At 34.0% G+C, this 20,440-nt stretch overlaps 3 protein-coding genes across 7 annotated transcripts; 2 read left to right on the top strand and 1 right to left on the bottom strand.

Moving 5' to 3' along the window:
* Positions 1 to 3,599: 3,599 nt before the first annotated feature.
* ecd (ecdysoneless cell cycle regulator) lies at positions 3,600 to 7,477 on the top strand. 2 transcript variants are annotated; one of them, XM_089594668.1, is made up of 6 exons: positions 3,600 to 3,660; positions 3,739 to 4,088; positions 4,269 to 4,857; positions 5,626 to 6,020; positions 6,096 to 6,288; positions 6,349 to 7,477. In XM_089594668.1, exons 2-6 carry the CDS (start codon positions 3,833 to 3,835, stop codon positions 6,773 to 6,775), a joined length of 1,860 nt encoding a protein of 619 aa, XP_089450794.1. In that variant the 5' UTR covers positions 3,600 to 3,660; positions 3,739 to 3,832; the 3' UTR covers positions 6,776 to 7,477. The 2 variants fall into 2 exon arrangements, with proteins under 2 accessions (XP_089450794.1, XP_014206338.2); XM_014350852.2 differs by having other exon boundaries at positions 3,652 to 4,088.
* A 1,360-nt stretch (positions 7,478 to 8,837) lies between these two features.
* Positions 8,838 to 11,828, bottom strand: LOC106637879 (tether containing UBX domain for GLUT4). Of its 2 annotated transcripts, none has more exons than XM_014350851.2 (8): positions 11,738 to 11,828; positions 10,887 to 10,994; positions 10,761 to 10,816; positions 10,427 to 10,676; positions 9,882 to 10,358; positions 9,447 to 9,807; positions 9,203 to 9,368; positions 8,838 to 9,123 (listed from the first exon to the last, which is right to left on the bottom strand). In XM_014350851.2, exons 2-8 carry the CDS (start codon positions 10,959 to 10,961, stop codon positions 8,985 to 8,987), a joined length of 1,524 nt encoding a protein of 507 aa, XP_014206337.2. In that variant the 5' UTR covers positions 10,962 to 10,994; positions 11,738 to 11,828; the 3' UTR covers positions 8,838 to 8,984. The 2 variants fall into 2 exon arrangements, with proteins under 2 accessions (XP_014206337.2, XP_014206334.2); XM_014350848.2 differs by lacking the exon at positions 11,738 to 11,828 and adding an exon at positions 11,273 to 11,355.
* Positions 11,829 to 14,620: 2,792 nt separating this feature from the next.
* LOC106637851 (nuclear valosin-containing protein-like) lies at positions 14,621 to 19,517 on the top strand. 3 transcript variants are annotated; one of them, XM_089594612.1, is made up of 14 exons: positions 14,621 to 14,678; positions 14,828 to 15,031; positions 15,267 to 15,370; positions 15,545 to 15,745; positions 15,815 to 15,973; positions 16,042 to 16,359; positions 16,442 to 16,661; positions 16,737 to 17,019; positions 17,093 to 17,492; positions 17,562 to 17,888; positions 17,989 to 18,210; positions 18,298 to 18,516; positions 18,593 to 18,781; positions 18,859 to 19,517. In XM_089594612.1, the coding sequence occupies exons 3-14, from the start codon at positions 15,269 to 15,271 to the stop codon at positions 19,072 to 19,074; spliced, it is 2,856 nt and encodes a 951-aa protein (XP_089450738.1). In that variant the 5' UTR covers positions 14,621 to 14,678; positions 14,828 to 15,031; positions 15,267 to 15,268; the 3' UTR covers positions 19,075 to 19,517. The 3 variants fall into 3 exon arrangements, with proteins under 3 accessions (XP_089450738.1, XP_089450736.1, XP_089450737.1); XM_089594610.1 differs by having other exon boundaries at positions 15,119 to 15,370; XM_089594611.1 differs by having other exon boundaries at positions 14,653 to 14,667; positions 15,119 to 15,370.
* The last annotated feature ends 923 nt before the right edge of the window (positions 19,518 to 20,440 follow it).

The following is a 20,440-nucleotide window of genomic DNA, read 5'->3' as shown; positions in this document are numbered from 1 at the left end:
GTAGGTGTAAATGGTTGATTGATGAATTGTCGCGAGTTCGCGTTTTATGTGCAATTATAACTTGCGTCGACGTTTTCGTCATGCGTATATGATGTACTTGGAATTCGTTACTTTCATCACTAGACACATTTCGGTTCTTACTTTGAATCTATTGTAGTTAAAAAAGTCCGTGGTGCGCGATTTCGGTTCGTATAGATACCGATCTTTCAGACTTACAAGTGCCAAATAGCCTTTATTTTTGCAAAATTATTGTTTTCGGGGATTACAATTTCTGGTTACGATATCGAAAAAATAGTATCAAAGAGTAGAAGTGAGTGATGGTCGGAACAACATATTTCAGTAATTTTACCGATGTAGACATTAGAAAGGAAACACTACGAAACACAAGACCAAGAAAAGTGGGAATTCCGATAAGGGGTATTCTGTACGCATGATAAATCGACAAAAATAGACGAGTACTACAAAATTATTGTTTATTAACATTACTACGTATGTAGGATGGATTTCTAACGTCACGATAATACAGAGTAGTGTGCATTGGGGTAGTATTTTTATTTTTTTATTTTTACAATAACAAGTAAAACAGTATAAAAAAGTATTTTAATACAAGTTTCAAATAGTTGCACAATTGTAATTAAGGTAATAAAAAAATGCGTGCTAAAAGTGTATCAACTGATAACTAAGCGCACTTTAACGCATGAGATCATGCAGGCGATGTCGTTATAATTTCAATTGCTCTGGAAATTTTTTTAATTTATCAATTGTTTATTATTACTATTGATTTCACGGTTTTAGATGATAAAAGGCAAAAAAATTCGGATTCCAATTGAAAACTTTGAGTCTCTGACATTGAATTTAGCTGAGAGGAATTTTCTTTTTTTTTTCTTTCTCAAAGTTAATATTACAAACGAGAATAATAAGCTACAATCTTTTCCAATTTTTTCTAAATTATCATCTAATAATACATAGCATATATTTAGCAGTAAAACACATTTTTTAATAATTTTTTATCACAGTTGAATTATCAAACTCATAGTGTTAATTTTTCGCAATTAAACTTCAAGTCAAACGCTTAATATTAATGCGACTAGACGATTAGTCAAGACAGTTAATGGACATATTTCACTAAATTTTTCGATGAATATTCTTGAAACCTTGCGAAGCTCTCCTAGTTGACTAGTGATTGTTACTACTATTATTATTATTTTTGTTGTTGTTGTTGTTGTTATTATTTATTAATATTTATTGAATTATTGTTGTGGATGTTTCAAAGCCATAAGCGCGCGCATTTGAATAGTTTTAGAACTAAGTTTTTGCCTGATTATTTAAATATAAATGTACATCACCCTTACCAAGCGCTTTTTAATGGTAAAAGTACGGCCTATTAGTATGCTTGGTGCAGAGGAAATAAAACTATTAGTAAGAAATAAAGAATGAAAGTGTTCAAAAATTCGTTTTGTTCACAACCATTGACAGTAAGTGTGTGTTTACGCACTTGCTTGGATCCGACATATGCATACACGCATTTTATAGTGTACTTGTACAATAGCGTGAGTATATGTGAGATCAAAGAGGAGACAAGAGACAAGGACAAGGTCAAGGAATGAAAGGTGTATAGGTAAGACCGCTCGCATTTGTTTTTTTTTTTTTTTTTTTTTTTTCTTACAGCGACCAAGGACTACTTAAACAAGTTCGAGTCCTTTCCTTTTTCTCCTTTACCTGTATAACCAAAGGTAATATGCCTTTCCCTTTCTTTGCGTACGTGTTCGGATCAATGCGAAAATTGAATACCCTCGGCAAGGAGACGCCGTTGAAATCAAATCCAGCTTCCCAACGGATTGCGGGTGACGTGTGTATTACTTGTATGGTCATATTGTACATAAACAATGTTATTCGCATATGCATAATGTGAAAAGTAAAAAAGCAAGCAGTTTCAAAACCAGCTTCATCGCATAGTTGCTTTTATCATCATATACACAGTTTATTATTGGTACATGTATTTTGTTGCAAGATAACGTGAATTAAGCGCTATTCATGAATTTTTTTTTATCATCAAAAAAACAATTGTTCTATTATGGAAGCATTTATAAATAATTATTTCAAAATGGACAACCGTGTCTTTAATGCGTTGCTCTGGTTGTTCAATGAAAAACAATTACTGGAAAATTTTTACATCTTTTTTATTCACGAGTATATTGGTCTTTTTGCAATTTGAATCATCAGCGAGTTCATACCTCGACATGTGAAATACCTACATGTTTTTGTATCGTCAAACGTTTATTTGGAATATGGATTTAATTTAGGATTTCGAGATCATTCGATGATTGACTTATTCAATCAAAGAAAAAACCTTTTATGATGTAATGTATGTGCATACACACTTACAAACATGTGTTTATGTACTAATATACCTTTTATGAACGTAAACCTGTTCAACCAGTACATAATCATTAAATGCATTAATGGTTGTATTCTGACCATCGAGATAAATCTGATGAATGCAAGCTCAACGATTTCGATCCATCATTAAATTTGAAGAATTTTTTATTGTTAACATCTGCGTTTTCTACTATTATTATTTTTTTTTTTTGACATTTTCTCAATTTTAGACGTTTTTTTGTCATCACGTGCAGTCGATCTTTTTAGAAATAATTATCAAACAACGTATGAAGAATTGTTCAGTTGATTTAATTCTTTGTACTGCTTTGAAATTTGATGCAGTGAACATACAATTAAAATTACATAATGTTTGATTAAATTAAATCCAAACGGACATTTCTGCTGCACGTACTTGTTTCGATCGAGTTTGTCGAGAAAAAAATTTCTTGGGTGATTATTACCACAGTCAACTAGAAATTACACTCATACATGTTTTGTTTTGTTTTTTTTTTTTAGTTTTTTGAGTGCAGGTAACAATTAATTGATGTTGACAATCTTGAATTTCGCGTTCTTGCATTTAAATGACAAATAAAATCACCCACCCATACAACAACGACAATCATATTTATATGGGCCAACAAACAAATGATATATTATATGTATAGTTACACAAACAACTAATATGAAATTATAAACTATATAGCTGTAAATCGACTTATAGGTACAGCTCATTAATGGCGCGATAAAAAATGAAACTCGTATAATTTAATTTCCTTCGTATTTAGTTGAAATAATAAAACTCTATACTCGGGCAGTCTGCAAGAAAAATTGGGCCAGTGCCGGAAAATTCGGCCCGCGTCGTAAAACTTGGAAGCTAAATAATTTATTGCACGCCGGCTTTCGGGGAAAATGTCCTGCCCCGCAATGGAAACAAGTTGATCCTTACATAAAAAACATATGGGGGCCGAGGGTGCAGGGATAGGTATGCGATCGTAAACCACGTCCCGTCGCGAATAAAAAATTTACCAGAGGAGCTGAAAAAACGATATCTCTTTTTTAACTTTTCCTCCGCGCCCCGCGAGCCCAACCCTTCTTCTTTGTGCACCCCCCTGATGTGCCACCCTGCAACGATGCAACCTGCATTGACATGTATATACAGTTATACACAGATATATTAAGGTCGTGTGAGTCTCTCTCTCCAAAAAAGGGATGTAGGTACATATAGGTTATGTTTTGCCGACCTCAGAATTAGAAAAAATAAGGGGTGCGGGGTGCGGGACGGTGAGAGTCTTTTGACAACAATAATAGGTATTATATCGTTAAAACATGATGACAATTATAACTTTTTCGTCATTATAGATCATCGAAAGGTAAATTACCGAGGTGTATAGGGATAGGTGCAGTTTAGGGTACTGTAAATTGTGGGTTCGGAGTTTAGTGGTAGAGCGCCAGGATGGCGATGACGCAGGCTAAAAGACCGCGCGAGGACGACGTGCTCGAGTGCTACCTGTACCCTCGTTTTTGCTACTCCTTGACTGCCGATCAGGTCACCGAGGGTATGCTCAAGGATGAGACTGACAAGTTTCAAAAGGACGTGGAGCCTTTCATCAAGGACTACCTGTGGCACAGGGATAACTTGAGCTTCAAGCCCAGGACAAAGCAGGCCCTCCAGTTCGACAGTGTCATCGAGGGATCGTCCAGGGCGACTGGTGTGTATTTCCTTTATCTCTTTTCCTACCAAGCGCAAGATTTTTGAAACTTCGTCAAATAAACTTTTTTTGTTTACGAACATTGTCCCCTGTGATATTTTCGTTGTCTTGTCTCTCATTTTATATTCCATTTTTCTTTCATGTCATCCATTGCAAATGATCTATTTATTTATGTTACAGATTTTGAATTGCTACCCCATATACACGTTTTACTGAGATTCGATGAAGACATAGGGGACGAGTGGTTTGTTGTCTTTCTGATAATAAACCTGACAAAGAAGTACGAAGGCCTCATCGCAAGAATGGTTGACTCTGATGGTGAATTTCTCCTCATCGAAGCAGCTGATGTGCTTCCGGTCTGGGCTACTCCAGAAACTTGTCACGAACGAGTTTTCATTATGAATGGTGCTGTGCATGTTGTTCAAGACAAACAAAAAATATGTATAAACATTTTGAACAGTGTTTACCAACGTTCCCATATATTTAAAATGTCGGACAAAGTTCAGGCAACCATTCAAAAAAGGATCAGTATTTATCCTGAAGAAACGGAGAGGAGAAAGCACAAAGCCAGAGCTTATCTACCAGAGAAAGCTGCCTATATGCTGAGAAGAGAACCGAGGCTCATAGCTTCAGCTGTAAGAACAGTTGGTCATTCGGATCCTTGGGAAAGAAAAGTTTGCAGGGCTATGCGATACTTTCCCCCCGAGCAAAGAGTCATGGCAAATGTCAAAATGACCAAGTGCTTATATGCCATGGCTGTACATTGCAGGTATATAAAGTTTTATTTCAATTACTAAATAGGATTAAAGTTATTGATGAAAAAATATTTTTACACGTTTTTAATTTGTTGTTTTTTTATTTTGTGTATATTCTTTATGCGCCTAAATATGAAAAAATTCTCTACAGTTTTGTAATATATCTTGGTTAAAATTTGGGTAATGCCGATCAGCAGGTATAGCCTGTTGGGTGAGTTTTTGGTAAATTTGTATATACAAACTGTTAAGTGAATTGGTGAATTAGAATAAGTACTTAGAGCTTATCTTTGAAGTAAATATTTTTTCTACGTTACGAATGTTACTAGTACTAGTTTTTTTGTTTGACTCAATTTGTACTTACTTAAAATTTACTTTATCCAAAAAGAAGAATCTTGATTGTTTAAAAGTACATGTTTAATTATAGAACTATAAAGCTACAATTATGTATTATTAAAGTGACTAAATAACTATTGTTTTTAACTTCTAGTTAGTTAGATAAAAAGTAATTGGATCGTAATTTATAATTTGTTTTACACACAGGTGAAAATTAATAAGGATAGATGGATAATATTTTTCTCATTGTGCAAGACTTTCCAAAAGTAGTTTTTGCATAGAGTATATAGTTAGACTTCAGTAATTTTACATTTTGAATTTAGATTTTCGTTTTGAAATAAATTGTTAAGACTAAGGTATTTGCAAACTTGATGTTGTTCCCTTTAGACAAAAAAAAAATACCTCACAATTTTTCTTACATCATAATGCTTTACCACTTTGTTTTCTAGATACACAGGTGATCCGCGAACTGGTTGGAACCTTCCACCCTCTAATAGCCCTAAATACAACGCTTATCTTCTCGGCATCAAAATAGCCTGTGGTCTAGAGATGCTGGTAGCTCGAGCGCACGAGGAAGAACGCAAATGCCGGGATCGGCAGTCATCTGGTGATTCTTCTTGTGTAAACGAGGAGGCTTGGACGGCCTTTTTTCGACGTCTAGACGCCAGTGGTTACTTTCGCGAACTTTTAGAGGGTAGCAAAGAAAAGGAAGAGCTGCTGGTGAAGGCAAAATCATACTATGAACGACATTTGGCCCAAGCGAACAAAAGGGTTGAAACCAATGAAGGCAAGAGGCTAATCGAAATCTACAGGGATATTCAAAGTAACGACATGGAGATGGAAGGTATCAGATTATGTCATCTGATCGATCGATGCTGCTAATGGTTGTTTAATCGTGGAAGGTCATTAATTTTTTTAGCGGAAGAGGTGTGTACACTAAGTCCCGAGGATAGTGACAGTTGGCTGAATGTCGACCCAGCGCAGCTGGAGGCAATGCTCGGGCAGCAGTTTGGAATATCTGGCAAGGAATCGGAGAATCCGCTTGGACTTCAAGACAAAGTTAAAGCCTTTATCAACCAAAAAAGTGGAATTGAAGGTGTACAGTTCTTGGGGTAAGATAAATAGTTTAAAAGATAATTTTCGATGTAATTATTTTTCAACTTATTTTTCAGAGATAAAGAGGAAAACGATGAGAAGGTGGATGTAGAGGATAATGGTCGTATTGATTTCGATCCGGACGTTTTTGATACGGCACTACGAGATATTCTCGATTTAGTGGTGCCAGGAGGTGATGGTGAATTCGATGGTAGCTCTGAAGGTTCATTAGGTGGAGATGACGAGGACCAAGGTGGTGAAATGGACAAATACATGCGTTTATTAGACTCACAGTTGCAGCAACAACTCATTAGTGACAGCAATAGTCGTGAGAAACAACAGGTGCCTAATAGTGAAGAGGTTGAGGCTAATTTACTAGGTAGTATACAAGAAGAAGCTGGAGGTTCTGGGCCCTTGGGAAATATTCTTGGCGGGCCTGTTGAAAGACTCAAGCATCTAAAACAAAATTTACTAGATGTGCCACTAAAGGAGTCAAAAGACTAAGTGACTTTATTGGCAAGAGTTCGGTTGGAAACTAAATGATTTTTTTTAAAACGAATTTTTTTTTTTGAAGCTTGATTATAATGTGTGTATAATAAAGTATAAATAATTCAATCATTACGACATATCATATATCTGTCTAATTACATAATATTTTTGGAATATTTTTTTCTAAAAGTAAAATAATGATTTAACTTCAGCAATTTTTTGCTATTAAATCGATGCCTTGTTAATAATAATAATATTAATAATCATAAATGTACAATAATGGAACATCATAAAGTTTTCAACCGAACTTTATCGTGTAAGAACTTATTTTAATTATTTCGAAGAAGATTCGTTTTTTTACACAATGTGATCTTATGAAACACAATTAAATGAATCACAACAAGCATTTAAAGCCTTAAATAAATCAGGCTGTTGTGAAGTATACATTTTTTAAAGAAATGCTTTATAAAAAATGTCAAACTTCTTCTTGAAAATAATTAAAGCACCAGATAATATTCAAAAGATGCCTTAAGAGGCTCTGTACTGTAAATTATTAGATACTTAACACGAAACATAGTTTATTAAGTTTTTGTATAAAATATACAATTTTATGAATCCTCAAGCAATAAAATTGCTTTAATTCGTTTAGATATTCAACATCTTTGAGAATCGTTTAATACTTCATTAATGAAAATATATTATCTACGAGTAATGAACTGTAAATTTAATATGATTGTAACTTTTAATCATTGCATTTTATTTTTAATGAAGAATTGCGACTATTGAACATTTTTTTAAACCAATTGTTTTTTTACTAAATTTTTAGAATTTATCAGTATTTCATAAAGTTACTAGGTAGCATGTTTATAGAATTTTTTACATTTTATATTCATAGTAATTATTAATCATACGTAGTTCTCAGGGCAGGAAGTAAGAAAACTCAAAGCCATTCTTGTTTGTCAGTTCCATATTAAATTTTATAACATGTTGAAGCAATATATACACTCACTTTAAAAAAATATCACAAGGCCTTATAAGCGGTCTCCAATGAAATGGACCACACTCATTTTCATACTTTTTGAAACTGTCTACTTATACTCTTCCTGAAAAAATTTCATACAATAGTCTAGCCTAAATATTGTCATGCGTTGAGATGCAGAGTTTGAAATTGTGATTATAAATTGAGAAATCGCAACTGCTATTTAATTCCCTGAAATTGTGGAGAAAAACATATCAACTTTTAAAAGACTATATATATATATTTTACTGTTATAGTTGCCATAACATAGTTGTAAGCACTTCAGGAATTCTTTTGTAGTATATATGAGTGAGTCGGTGCAAGGCTAACATAAAAATTATTATCCTAATCCCAAAACATTTCTATTGTACTATACAATTTTCACCAACGTTTTCACGTTTTAATATTCATGATAGTTGAAAATTGATGCTTTGAAAGTAATCATTGGCTTTAAATCGCTATTTTTGAAAGAATACAAATTAATCGCCTGTAACAAAAGCTGAGACGAATCATAATGCAATATAAACGCTTCCATGACTTTCGAGCCTTGAGCAATCACGAATACGCATTTAACGCATTTTTTTTTATCTCTCGGCTAAACTGTGATAGATTTGACATTAAATCGCTCGATCGAAATCGAAACTTATGTATGTATGCAAATTTCTGAGAAAAAAATTGTACAAGATTACATCTTGAAGACAACTAAAAGTGCCATTAAAAAAATGTCTATTCATGTTACTGTAAAGATAATTAATTAATTAGTGTACAATACTCTAGAACAATTGACCAGACAAATAAATTTTTATTTACCTAAGTGTAAATTATTTGCATTCAGTAAATACATTTTTTTCTCAGAACCAAATATAAGTATGAAGTAGGTTGTTTGTTCGATTTCAATAAGAACAAAAAAAACTGAAAAAAAAAAACTTTAAAAATTTCGCTTCAGCATTCAAGTTTTTGTAAATAAGTACCCTATAATAAAGAATAAAACTCATTACAAATACATAAAAATTTATTTATTTTCTTTCAACCATCAAATCCTTACTAATTATATGAAATCGTTTAATAAAATACATGATTTATTAAAAAAAGTTGTATGGAAAAGAATCGTAAAACGCACAATAAACGAAACATTCTGATATTCAACGAAATATACATTTTTTCTGCAATGATTGTGAGGAACTGTATGAAGCGTCGATTGAATATTTATGTTTTTGATGGCTTGAACCACTTTGGTATTTTATCAGAGCTAGATTTTTGAGGTTTTGGCTGTTGTCTTTCTGGTTTATTGCTGGGACCAGCTGAGTCGTCGAATAAAGCATCATCATTTCGCATCGTTGTCAGTCTGTGATGAATACATTACAACAATTTTATGATTAAAAAAAATGTATAGAACTTAAGAAGCAAAGGTATTTCATATTTACCTTATTTTCGTAGCTGCGTAGGAGGCAGCAGAGGCATCAGTCACTTTCGATTTGATTTCCGGCTTAAGGTCAGAACTACCAGAATAATAAATTTTGGCGCTAGGCACCAAGTTTTCATCCAACAAGCTTTTCCCTGAATCCAAATTGTAACGAGGCGGCGTTGTATCTGTAGAATAATAAACAATATACTTTAATCATACTTTCTGTCCCTGATAAAAAAACGTTCCAAAATTTTATCACTTACAAAGTGCAAAATCGGTTTCTGGATGTTCAAGATAAGCTTTCACAAAATCTTTGATTGCCTGTACCGATTCCAACGGCCTGAAGATACCTTGGAGCACTAGTTGATTAGGAAAATAAATTCTTATCACAGCTTTTGTATACTTATGAATTGTTGTCAAGACATTTTTTTCTTTTTCCAGATTTCTTAGTTTTTCAGTCATCAGGGGAGATTCTTTCAGTCGGTCGTTTAATCTTTGCATGTCTATGTGCAAAAGCCTTATATCTTTAACTGTCAAGTCGAAAAAGTCATCTGGAATTTCTACTTGAGGCATAGCTTGGGCTCCCGCTTGATTAAATAGTAATGCTTGTTTTTCTTCATCCAGCTAATTATGTGAGAGAAAGAGAGCGGAATTTATTCACAGTTCTAGTATTTTTAATGGTAACTTTCATCACTTACATAATAAATTTGCGGTTCTTGCGTGGACTGTTCTTTAACGATCAATGTTGCATTCTCTTCATTCCGAGTATCAATTTGCATTGGCTCTACTTTCTCCGATTGATTAACATTTTCTAAGCGAGTATGCTCTATAGCATTTTTTTCATTTTCACTTTGACTTGGTTCAACTTTTTTTGCTTGTTCAGGGCTCTCCTTTGGAGGAACCATTTTTTCTGCCCTGATAGCAGATATAGGATCAAAAGCATGATTCTTCAGGGGTTTTGCAACTGAAGGTTCCCCGTCTTTGTCATCACCAACAGCAGACTCAGTTCTCCCACTATCATCTTCAATTTTAGAAACTTTTGGAGTTGGGGGAACATACACATGAGCCTGCTCCCGGGGTCTTTCTGGATCTCTGTGGAATAGTCTAAGGAGTGCCGACCCCGCTCCCAGCCCCAAAGACAACAATGTTACAGTTTCAAAATCTTTACTATATATCTGTGAAGAAATTGTAATAATAATCAATCAACGTTACGACGATATTGACTTAAAGACAATGTTTTTACCTCTTTTTGTGTAAAAATAATAACAGCTGTTTCTGTATCGTACTCTACTTTTAAGTCACTTAGAACTTTTTGTATATTTACATCTGGGGAAAATTCACCATTCTTTCTTTCTCGATTTTCCAACTGAACACAAATTCTCACATTTGACACTGCTCTTGGTATGTTACGTTTAACTACATCTAACTTTCCATTGTTTGCAATTCGAGCATAACGAATTGTCATGTTAACATCCAAGGTTTTATTATGGTATCTAAAAACAAAGTTGGAAAGTTGTATCTTGACATTTTTTTGCAACATTTATGTAAGTATAACCATTCATTTGAATTAGTATTACTTTAAATCGTATTCACTTGGATTAAGATTTTGTTTACCACAAGCTTCTTTAAGAATCTGTAAAAAAATTTTAGAATAAATAAAAAAATTTATTATACAAGCTTAAAGGTGCTTAAAACTTTTTTACCTGTAAAATAGGTGTGTCCTGTGTGAATTTAATGTTTATTGGTACTCCAAACGGAAAGTAAACATTAACAGACATTATAACCACTCTGTGTGCAAACTATTGCGATTCCTGGAAAAAAATTCATACACCAATTTTTATTATCAATCACAATTTGCTTTTTGTATCATGACTCAGTAATAAAAAAAATCAAATAAAAAAATGGTTATGTGGTCAAACAAAAGACCTAGAGTAGCAAGTATACTTTTTGTACATTCAGCTCTGCAATAATTAACATCGAATTTGTGGACGAAAAAAAAAATCAAAACATACAAATAACTACATCCTTCAGGTGTTTTTTTGCACCAAACTCGGCATATAATATCAATATTCTCAAATATAATACTAACCTATTGTAAAGAAACTCTTAATAAAAACGATTGTTTTTTTTGCAACGTAATAAGTAAGTAGGTATGTGAAACTGATTTATATATTAGCCGATTTTCAGACTAAACTTTCTGCGGCATAGCCTTCTCACGTTACGTACATACGTACCAGATTACGTACGAAATGCATGAGTAATATGTGCATCAGCTTAGCTAGATTGTAAAAAAAAGGAACTGACACTAATGTAAGCCAGTTCTCATCCATAAAAATTTTTTTCACATTTGTTTTTCTAACTTTCGTATCTGTTTACTTAATCGAAAGTTTCACAATAAAATGTAATAATCTTTTATACGCAAAGCATGAGCACAGTTTTTACTACGAACAAGACTTTTTTTCTTTTGTCTGTACATAGTAATTTCGTGTTATAATTAAAAGTTTTTATAATTAAATTATCTACATTATTTTGTTTATAAACAATTAAAACATACCTAAAAATAGTTAAATTATACCGCACGCGTGATTGTACAATGTACACCTTGTCCTTGTCTACAATTCGGTGGATAAGATCGCGGCCACACACACAGTTTAAACTTGCCGCAAATAGCACAGACCATGTCAATTTCGTATTTATTATCTGTTACATTAGTTGCGGCTGGTTTATACTTGATTACATTCCTCTGCCATTAGGATAGTAATAATTATTTGGACAAGCGCCATCTAGCGTTACGGATTTTTGAACTAAAAAGAGGCCCCAAACTTTTGATACAGAGCAATTGAGCTCAGAGCTATTTAGTCAATTACAAACCAGCCGCAACTCATGATGAAGCTATAAAATAAAAAAATAATTATACATGTGTTTTTGGCGGCAAGATAACAATCTATCTTTTACTCGAAAATTCATCTTATAAAGTATAAACACATAGGAGGTCAATTTTTTGGTAAAAATAGATTGTTATCTTGCCGCCAAAAACACACATATCGTTATTTTTTTGTTTTATAGCTTCATCATGAGTTGCGGCTGGTTTATAATTGGCTAAATGGCTCTAATCTTGATTGCTCTAATTCAGAATTTTGGGAGCCACTTTTGGCCAAAAAATTGAGACCGCTAGATGGCGCTGATCCAAATAAATATACTTTTTACAGTAGAGAGTGTAGAGACACTTTGTCAACTATAAACCAGCCGCAACTGATCTTGTAGATAGATTATAAAAAGTTTAAATTTTAAATTTTTTTTCAGTTGTCTCTTTTCAACTGATTAATTTACGTATTTATTTGATCCTAATTCAAGATTTTTGTAACACAAATTTGTATGGAAACAAGGAAAAACCAAATTTTAGAGGAGCAAATGCATACTTACAGTATCAACTGTTATGATTAAAAGTTATAAAACTTGAACAATTGCTTTATTCAAACGTTTTATCAAGATTTATGTTTCACTTTTCTCGTTGGTAAATCTTATTAGTTTATAAATTTTTCTAATATTTTGTTATTTGTGATGCAAGTTGAGACTTTTAACTTGTGTGTTATCAAACTTTGTTATTGTTATATTAAAACCTCACAACATGAATGTGTGATACATTGCACTGTTACATATCACTGAAAGTTTTTTAAATCAAATATAAACTATTACATTATTTTTGAGGAATAATCAAAATGAATTTATTACATGTAACAACTTGTTAACTTTCAATATTTAAAATCATTTAACAGTGTACATACAAGGTCATTTCAATTAAAAAATTAATTAAGGTAGGATTGGTAGGATCAGCTTCTGCAGACTTACAATAAAATTTAAGAGCTGCTTGTATAATCGACATTTATTGTTTGTTAAATGTAAAACAAATAAAGCTCTCTATGTTTAATTAAAAAATTTTCTTTATTTACAAATAAACACAAACCCTCAACATAAAATTATGAATTTTCACTTTCTTTTTATCTTAAACACCTCTGATTTAGTAAAATTAAATGCTCCATTCTTATGAGACTCTTCTTGTCCCTGAACATCATTTTTGAGCCTTTTTTCTTCTGTCATCTCTTTTAGACTGATAAATTCAAGTAGTTAATTGACTGTTCTTCAAGATTTCTGTAACACAATACGTATCATATAAGTAAACTGTTTATTTAAACTATAACGTTAATGGGCCGTACTTCCATAAGTTAATGGTAAAAAACTTGAGGTATTGTAATTTTTTTATGTGGTCGATTTTATAAGCCATATAAGATAAGTAGAATATTTATATTTTTACATGTCGATTTTTGGCTCAATGATAAACTGTAAACTTGCCGCAGATAACACAGAAAATTAAAACTTTTTATAATCTATCTACAAGATCAGTTGCGGCTGGTTTATAGTTGACAAAGTGTCTCTACTGTAAAAAGTATATTTATTTGGATTAGCGCCATCTAGCGGTCTCAATTTTTTGGCCAAAAGTGGCTCCCAAAATTCTGAATTAGAGCAATCAGGATTGGAGCCATTTAGCCAATTATAAACCAGCCGCAACTTATAATAGAGTTATAAAATGAAAAAAAAACGATACATGTGTTTTAGGCGGCAAGATAACAATCTATTTCTACCAAAAAATTGACCTCCTATGTGTTTATACTTTATAAGATGAATTTTCGAGTAAAAGATAGATGTTATCTTGCCGCCAAAAACACACGTATAATTATTTTTTTATTTTATAGCTTTATCATGAGTTGCGGCTGGTTTGTAATTGACTAAATAGCTCTGAGCTTAATTGCTCTGCATCAAAAGTTTGGGGCCTCTTTTTAGTTCAAAAATCCGTAACGCTAGATGGCGCTTATCCAAATAATTATTGCTATCCTAATGGTAGAGCAATGTTATCAAGTGTAAACCAGCCGCAACTAATTTAGCAGATAAAAAATAAAAAGTTGACATGGTCTGTGCTGTTTGCGGCAAGTTTACATATTATCTTTTACTCGAAAATTGACCTGCAAAAGTATAGATACTTACATAGTTTAATAAAATCGACCTTATGGCACTATTTAGTAGTGAATTAGTGATTACTATAATTACAACACATAACACTCTACGTATATCGTACACCGTGCTCTCTTTACCAGAATGATAACATGATAACAACAGAAGCTGTTCTTATTCCGCAAATGCTGCCAGAGCAATTAAAAGTTACGTAGGTCGTGGTAACGCCGCGTCGCCGCATTGGTCGGGCAGCGGTATAGCGTCAACCCTATGTATATACTATAACTGTCGGTTCCGCATGTCAACAAACTTCGATATTTTTTGCTGTTTTCTTTTCCTTGACATGCGGAACCATAGAGATATCTCTATGTTGACGCTAGCGCTGCCCGACCATGCGGCGTTACCAACTTACCACGACCTACGTAACTTACATAGTTAACAGCCAATGGTGATGTATATTCAACTCATTCATATCGAGTAAATTGAATGTAAGTACTACTTAGTAAGCACGAAAAAATAAATGCATATGCGTTCAATATTTTTTAATAAGTAGTCTGTTTGACCGAAAAAGTGTACTAGTGTAGGATACAAATTTTTTTTTCACATAACATCCTACTTAATTGTGCCTTATTAACAGAGTATTGACATCATCGTGCGTGCCCCGTCGCCCCGTGCTCTTGAAGTGAGAAAGTCAGACACACGTGCGTCAGTGCGTGATGCACTAAGCCAGTACCTGCCAGTACCAATCTCTGCCAGTACCGCCAGCACCGGTCGACAAGTCCACACGTGTCGAGACTTCCAAAGGTCGAGAGCTTTCTTTTTCAGGAAAAAACAAAAACGAGTAAGTATTTGAGCATGTAAAGTAAGTAGGTAATAACTAACACTTTGTAACGAAGAGCGACAGAACTCAAAGAACTGTATTTTTAAGGCTGGTTCCAAGAACTCCTGTGTTCAGAGTCGAGCGAAATAGCACGACGAAAATTAAAGTGCAATATTGCTATTTTGAAAGCATAAGTAGATGAAAATAGTTTATAAAAGATTGATTTGATCAATACCAATTATGACCCCGAATTTAGATATGCCTCCAGCAACAGACATTGATAACAGCGATCCAGAACATGACTCTGAGGATGATGCTGCAGCTAAGCGTGAAAAAGAGCTCATTACCAGGGTCGAAGCTGTACGTATCGCTGCACTTGTTGCATTCTGGTTTTTTAAACTATCTTCTTTCCTTGAACTAAGTTTCCTTTGGTGGATAATTCTCTTCAACTTGCACGCCATTTTTCACTTCAAGTAAATACTTAAAGCATTGTTCTGTGTTAAAACTTGATAGTTATTATGTTTTTTTATTTAGTACCTATACGAAAACCAAGATGAAGATACAGTAGACATAGAAAAGTTGACAACTTATCTTAGGAGAAAGTACAAGAATTATAGGAATAAAAATTCACGTCCAACTTTCTCCATGGTGAGTCGTGCGTTTGAAATAGTTACTGAAAAGCTAAACGAACAGAACAGAACGCTGTGCGAAGACTTTAGTGAAATCGATGTTGAGGTAATTGCTTGCTTACTTATTATTTTGTACATTTGATTTTCATAAAATAAACACAGTACGTTGTTTCAGAACGTTGATGAATCTTTCCTAAAGAGTCAAAAAAAATCGAATAAGGATGATGCAGAAGTACTAGTGAATGATCTAAGATGTATTCCTAGTTCTGAGAAAAACGGGATAAATGTTAATCACGCGGCCTTGGATGGTTCTCTATTATATAAAACCCATCAGGTATCTTTGGTTCCTAATATTTAATGAATTTCATAGAGTCAGAGTGTACTTGAAAAATCGATTTTCAGACTAAAAATAACAATGCTGATGAGTCCCAAACTTTTCGAAAGCCACAAAAATTATCAAAAAAACGAGATAACGACTCTGGTGTCCCCCCATCACTTTTGAAAAAAAAGACAAAGGAATTTCCTGTTATAAATTCAACAAATACTTTTCACGATGTTGGTGGCAATGAACAGCTAGTGATGAAAATTGTAAAGAAAATCAAACACATCAAGCATCCAGAAATCATAGTTAAATTTAAACAAAAAAGCCCACCAAGGGGTTTCCTCCTCTGTGGTCCACCAGGTTGTGGAAAATCTCTATTGGCTCGTGCAATAGCTGGGGTAAGTTTTATTCTAAATGAAACTTTCGTTCTTGTTATAGACAAATAATCAATTGCCATGCTTTTCTGTTAAAATTTTTCAGCAACTAAATATACCGTTGCTAGAGGTAGCAGCCACTGATCTTGTGGCCGGTGTAACTGGTGAAAGCGAAGAAAACTTGAGGGATCTATTCGATCAGGCAATAGCTATTGCTCCCTGCGTTTTGTTTTTAGACAAAATTGATACATTAGCTACTAACAGGGAAAATGCTCAAAAAGGAATGGAGAAAAGAATCGTTCACCAGTTGTGTGCTTGCTTGGACAGTAAGATAATTTAATTTTATCAACAATACTCTTGGAAACCATGATTTTCAATGTCAACTATTTAATCGTACATAGAACTTAGCAAATCGGAGAGTAAAGACAAAGTACTTGTTGTGGGTACAACGGATCAGCTAGACTCTCTCGATCAATCATTACGTACACCCGGACGTTTTGAAGAAGAATTTTGTTTATCAATACCTAACAAGGAGGCTAGAACAAGTATCCTTAAAATCCTTACGAAAGGAGTGAAGCTTGCTCCAGAAGTAAACTTGGAAAAAATCGCCCAGATGACTCCAGGCTACGTCGCATCCGAGCTCGATAAACTTATCAACGAGGCAGAGGATAAAGCTCTAGAGCGGCAAGTTTTTGAAAATTTATTGCAAATTATTTTCATTTTATACTCTTACCGTCACACTACATTTCAATTCTAGAGTTCTTCACGATGATTTTGATAAATCTATCGACTGGGAAACTGACTTAAACGAGTCTCTAACGGTTGATCAATTGATGAAACTAAAAGTTAAAGAACAAGATTTCGAGGCTGCTCTTAAAGTAGTGAAGCCATCAGCCAAGAAAGACGAAGGCTTTGTCTCAGTACCCAATGTCTCATGGGACGATATTGGATCTCTGCAGGATATTCGCGAGGAATTGCAACTAGACATTTTGGCACCTGTCAAGTACCCTGAAATGTATGACGAAGATTCAGAACTAGAAACTGGTGTATTGTTATGTGGACCACCAGGTTGTGGCAAAACTCTGTTGGCCAAAGCCATGGCTAACGAAGCTGGCATTAACTTTATATCTGTCAAGGGGCCAGAGTTTCTGAACAAGGTAATTATCAAGATTCAGTTTAATTTGACATTCGTCGATCTAATGAATGATAATCTAAAATGTTTGTAGTTCGTCGGTGAGAGCGAGAAAAACGTGCGCAAGTGCTTCGCCCGAGCACGTAACGCTGCTCCATGCATAATTTTCTTTGATGAGCTTGACGCCTTGTGCCCAAAACGATCTGAGATCGACGGTAACGCGACGTCGAGAGTTGTCAATGCAATGCTTACTGAACTCGATGGTGTCTGTAATCGTAAGGATGTTTTTGTCATGGCAGCTTCAAACAGACCCGAGATAATTGATCCAGCACTACTGAGGAGTGGACGGTTTGACAAAATCCTGTATGTTGGTCTACCGAAAGCCAGAGATCGATATCATATTTTGTCAGCATTGACGAAAGTGAGTTTGTTTTAGTCATTGTAAAAAATTACCACTTTTTACTTCCATTCAGAACACTTGTAAACTTTTTTTTTTTTTTTTTTTTTTTTTTTCGTTGTAGAATGGAACCAAACCCAAGCTATCTGCACAAATCAATCTTCGAAGCATAGCTGATGATGTTAGGTGCGAAGGCTTCTCGGGAGCGGATCTCAAGGGACTCGTCAAGCAAGCCAGGAGAGAGTACGTCCGTGACAAGATAAGTGGTAAAATCAGATCGAGCATCATTCAATCAAGGCACTTTGAAAGGGCTCTTAAAAAAATAAAACCGACAGTGAAAAGAAAGGTAAGGGTATTTATGATTATAATACATGTCAATTATTGCTGTTTAACACTTAAAATCGATTCAAATGAATGTCAATGTCTTTTTCAGCATATGAAGCGGTATGAGAAGTTGGAAAAGATGTACTCTATAGAGCGTATAGAAGAAAAAAAACATCGACACGAAGAACCTAAGCAAATGGTTGTGAAAAAAGAAAAGATAGATCGTAGAGATAATATATTTAAAACAAAAAAGACAGAAAAGTATGACAGTGGTGTTGAGGTGATAGACGTTACCGTAGATCAAGTGTTGATGGCTAGAGTAAAGAAGGTGCTAATACATCATACTTTTTTGTAACAATTTTTTCATCGAATTGAGTAATTAAATGGTTTTTTTGATTTTACAGTATGCGGAAAAGATGAAACAAAAGCCTGGTGTTACGATAACAGTCACTGATACAGCCAATCATCTCAAAAGGGAGTACAAAGAGTATCGCCATGTCGATTATGACACGGTTTTTGAATCAGTGCGTGACGTTTTCGATATAATGGTAGGAAAGTCACCCTATGAAATTCAAAAATCAAAAGAAAATTCTGTAAGTTTCCAAATAATATAAGAATTGGATATTATTTAATCAAACAATTTTGTATTTCAAGTTAAATTTCATTTTAGGGTCGACAAACTCCAGTAAAAAGTCGTCAGGAAAATCGTCCAAGTTCATCGCTGAAAAGATCACACAGCGATACCAATATTAACTCTACGAACTCATCACCAGCAAAAAAAAGTAGTAAAAAACTAAAAGTGTCTTCGACTTCTGAGTCAAGAAAACATATCTCCTCAAAAAGTTCCAAGAAAAAGATACACGTCGAAGCTGGCTGTTGTACTTAAATATTTACAGTTACTATTGATACAGATCATTCGTTAATTTATTTGCTAAGTTAATTTTTGTTCCTTAAGACTTTGTTACTGTCTGATCGTTCAATTTTTAGTTTTTTAACTATTTCAATTAGTTTCAGTACTAAAGACTGAATTACAAAAATGGACGAGGTGCATTAAGTTCACTATTTTACGAAAAAAAACAAAAATCTAAATTAGTTTTTGTAAAGTTTACCCCTTATGTATTGCAAAATGTATTAAGGTTTTGTTACAAGATTTATCATAAGATTAGTTTAACCTTGAACCAGTTTAACCAAGAAAGCTGTAAATTTTACTAAAGTAAAGAAATGCACTAAACAAGTGAAGTGTGTGTATCTGGATATCGATCACAAAAGTTTGAATACATATTTAAATGTTTGAATTGATTCTATTTACATAACTATTGTGTAACATGTTACCACATTTATATTTTTCTAATCAAAGAATAAATTAAGTACTTTTGATGAAGAAAAAACGTAAATTTCGTTATTGAGGAATGACCCAGTGTTGTAACTTATTTTACAAATAATTCGCGGTTAGGTTGCGCGTCACGTTTTTTATGACGGTAACGTTTCATAGGCTCTGTTCGGAAATATACGTTGGTTAAGTATTAAGTTGGTACCTACCCCCACCCTGGCTTAACTAACTGACCGTGCGTTCGCACATGTAAACAATAGTTAATCAGCTGATCACATTTTGGCGCACTTTAAGCGCTTTTAAAACTTAACCTACGCATCATTTCCGAACAGAAGGGAAAGGCCGGAGAGGGGCTAATCGGAGTAAACGGGGGCTGTTTTAAAACTGCACACAGAAGCAGCGAAGCTCTGCGAACTCCACGAGCAACTTGCTAATTTCGACTTAAAAAAAATACCCAAAACTGTGGAATCGTTAGCAACGTTTGCAACCGCTTTGTAAAAAACTGTCGGATCAAGCAGTTTTGCAAAAAAAAATAAATTTGATACCGTCGTGCGAGAGACATAAAAAGTATCTCATCCACCCTTTGTAGTGTGTCTATACTATCAAAATTGATATCGATCGTTTGCAATTTAATTGTCGTTTATGTTGAACAGTTGCAAATTGTCATATTTTTATGTATAGCAGGTAAAATAATTATTTTTGTCGAATGTGGAATGTGCGATTTTTTCTCAATACAGCGATGGGATATAGTTCCGGCCAGATTTGGGAATTCTCTAGGACCCAACCTCTCTGACGTGGGAAATCACTAGATCAAAAAAAAAATAGTACCGAAGGTGACGCGCAAGATTCAAATAAGGTCCAATAACACAAGCATCCATCACCTGATGACCCGGGGCGCTTACTGGCCACTCTTTTAAATAAA

This window comes from Copidosoma floridanum, unplaced genomic scaffold (genome assembly GCF_036245765.1).
Source record: "Copidosoma floridanum isolate Cflo_tuat_1 unplaced genomic scaffold, Cflo_Japanese_pri ptg000021l, whole genome shotgun sequence".
NCBI lineage: Eukaryota > Metazoa > Arthropoda > Insecta > Hymenoptera > Encyrtidae > Copidosoma > Copidosoma floridanum.
Note: the sequence above shows the minus strand (reverse complement) of the source record. Positions and strands in the feature narration are given on the sequence as shown.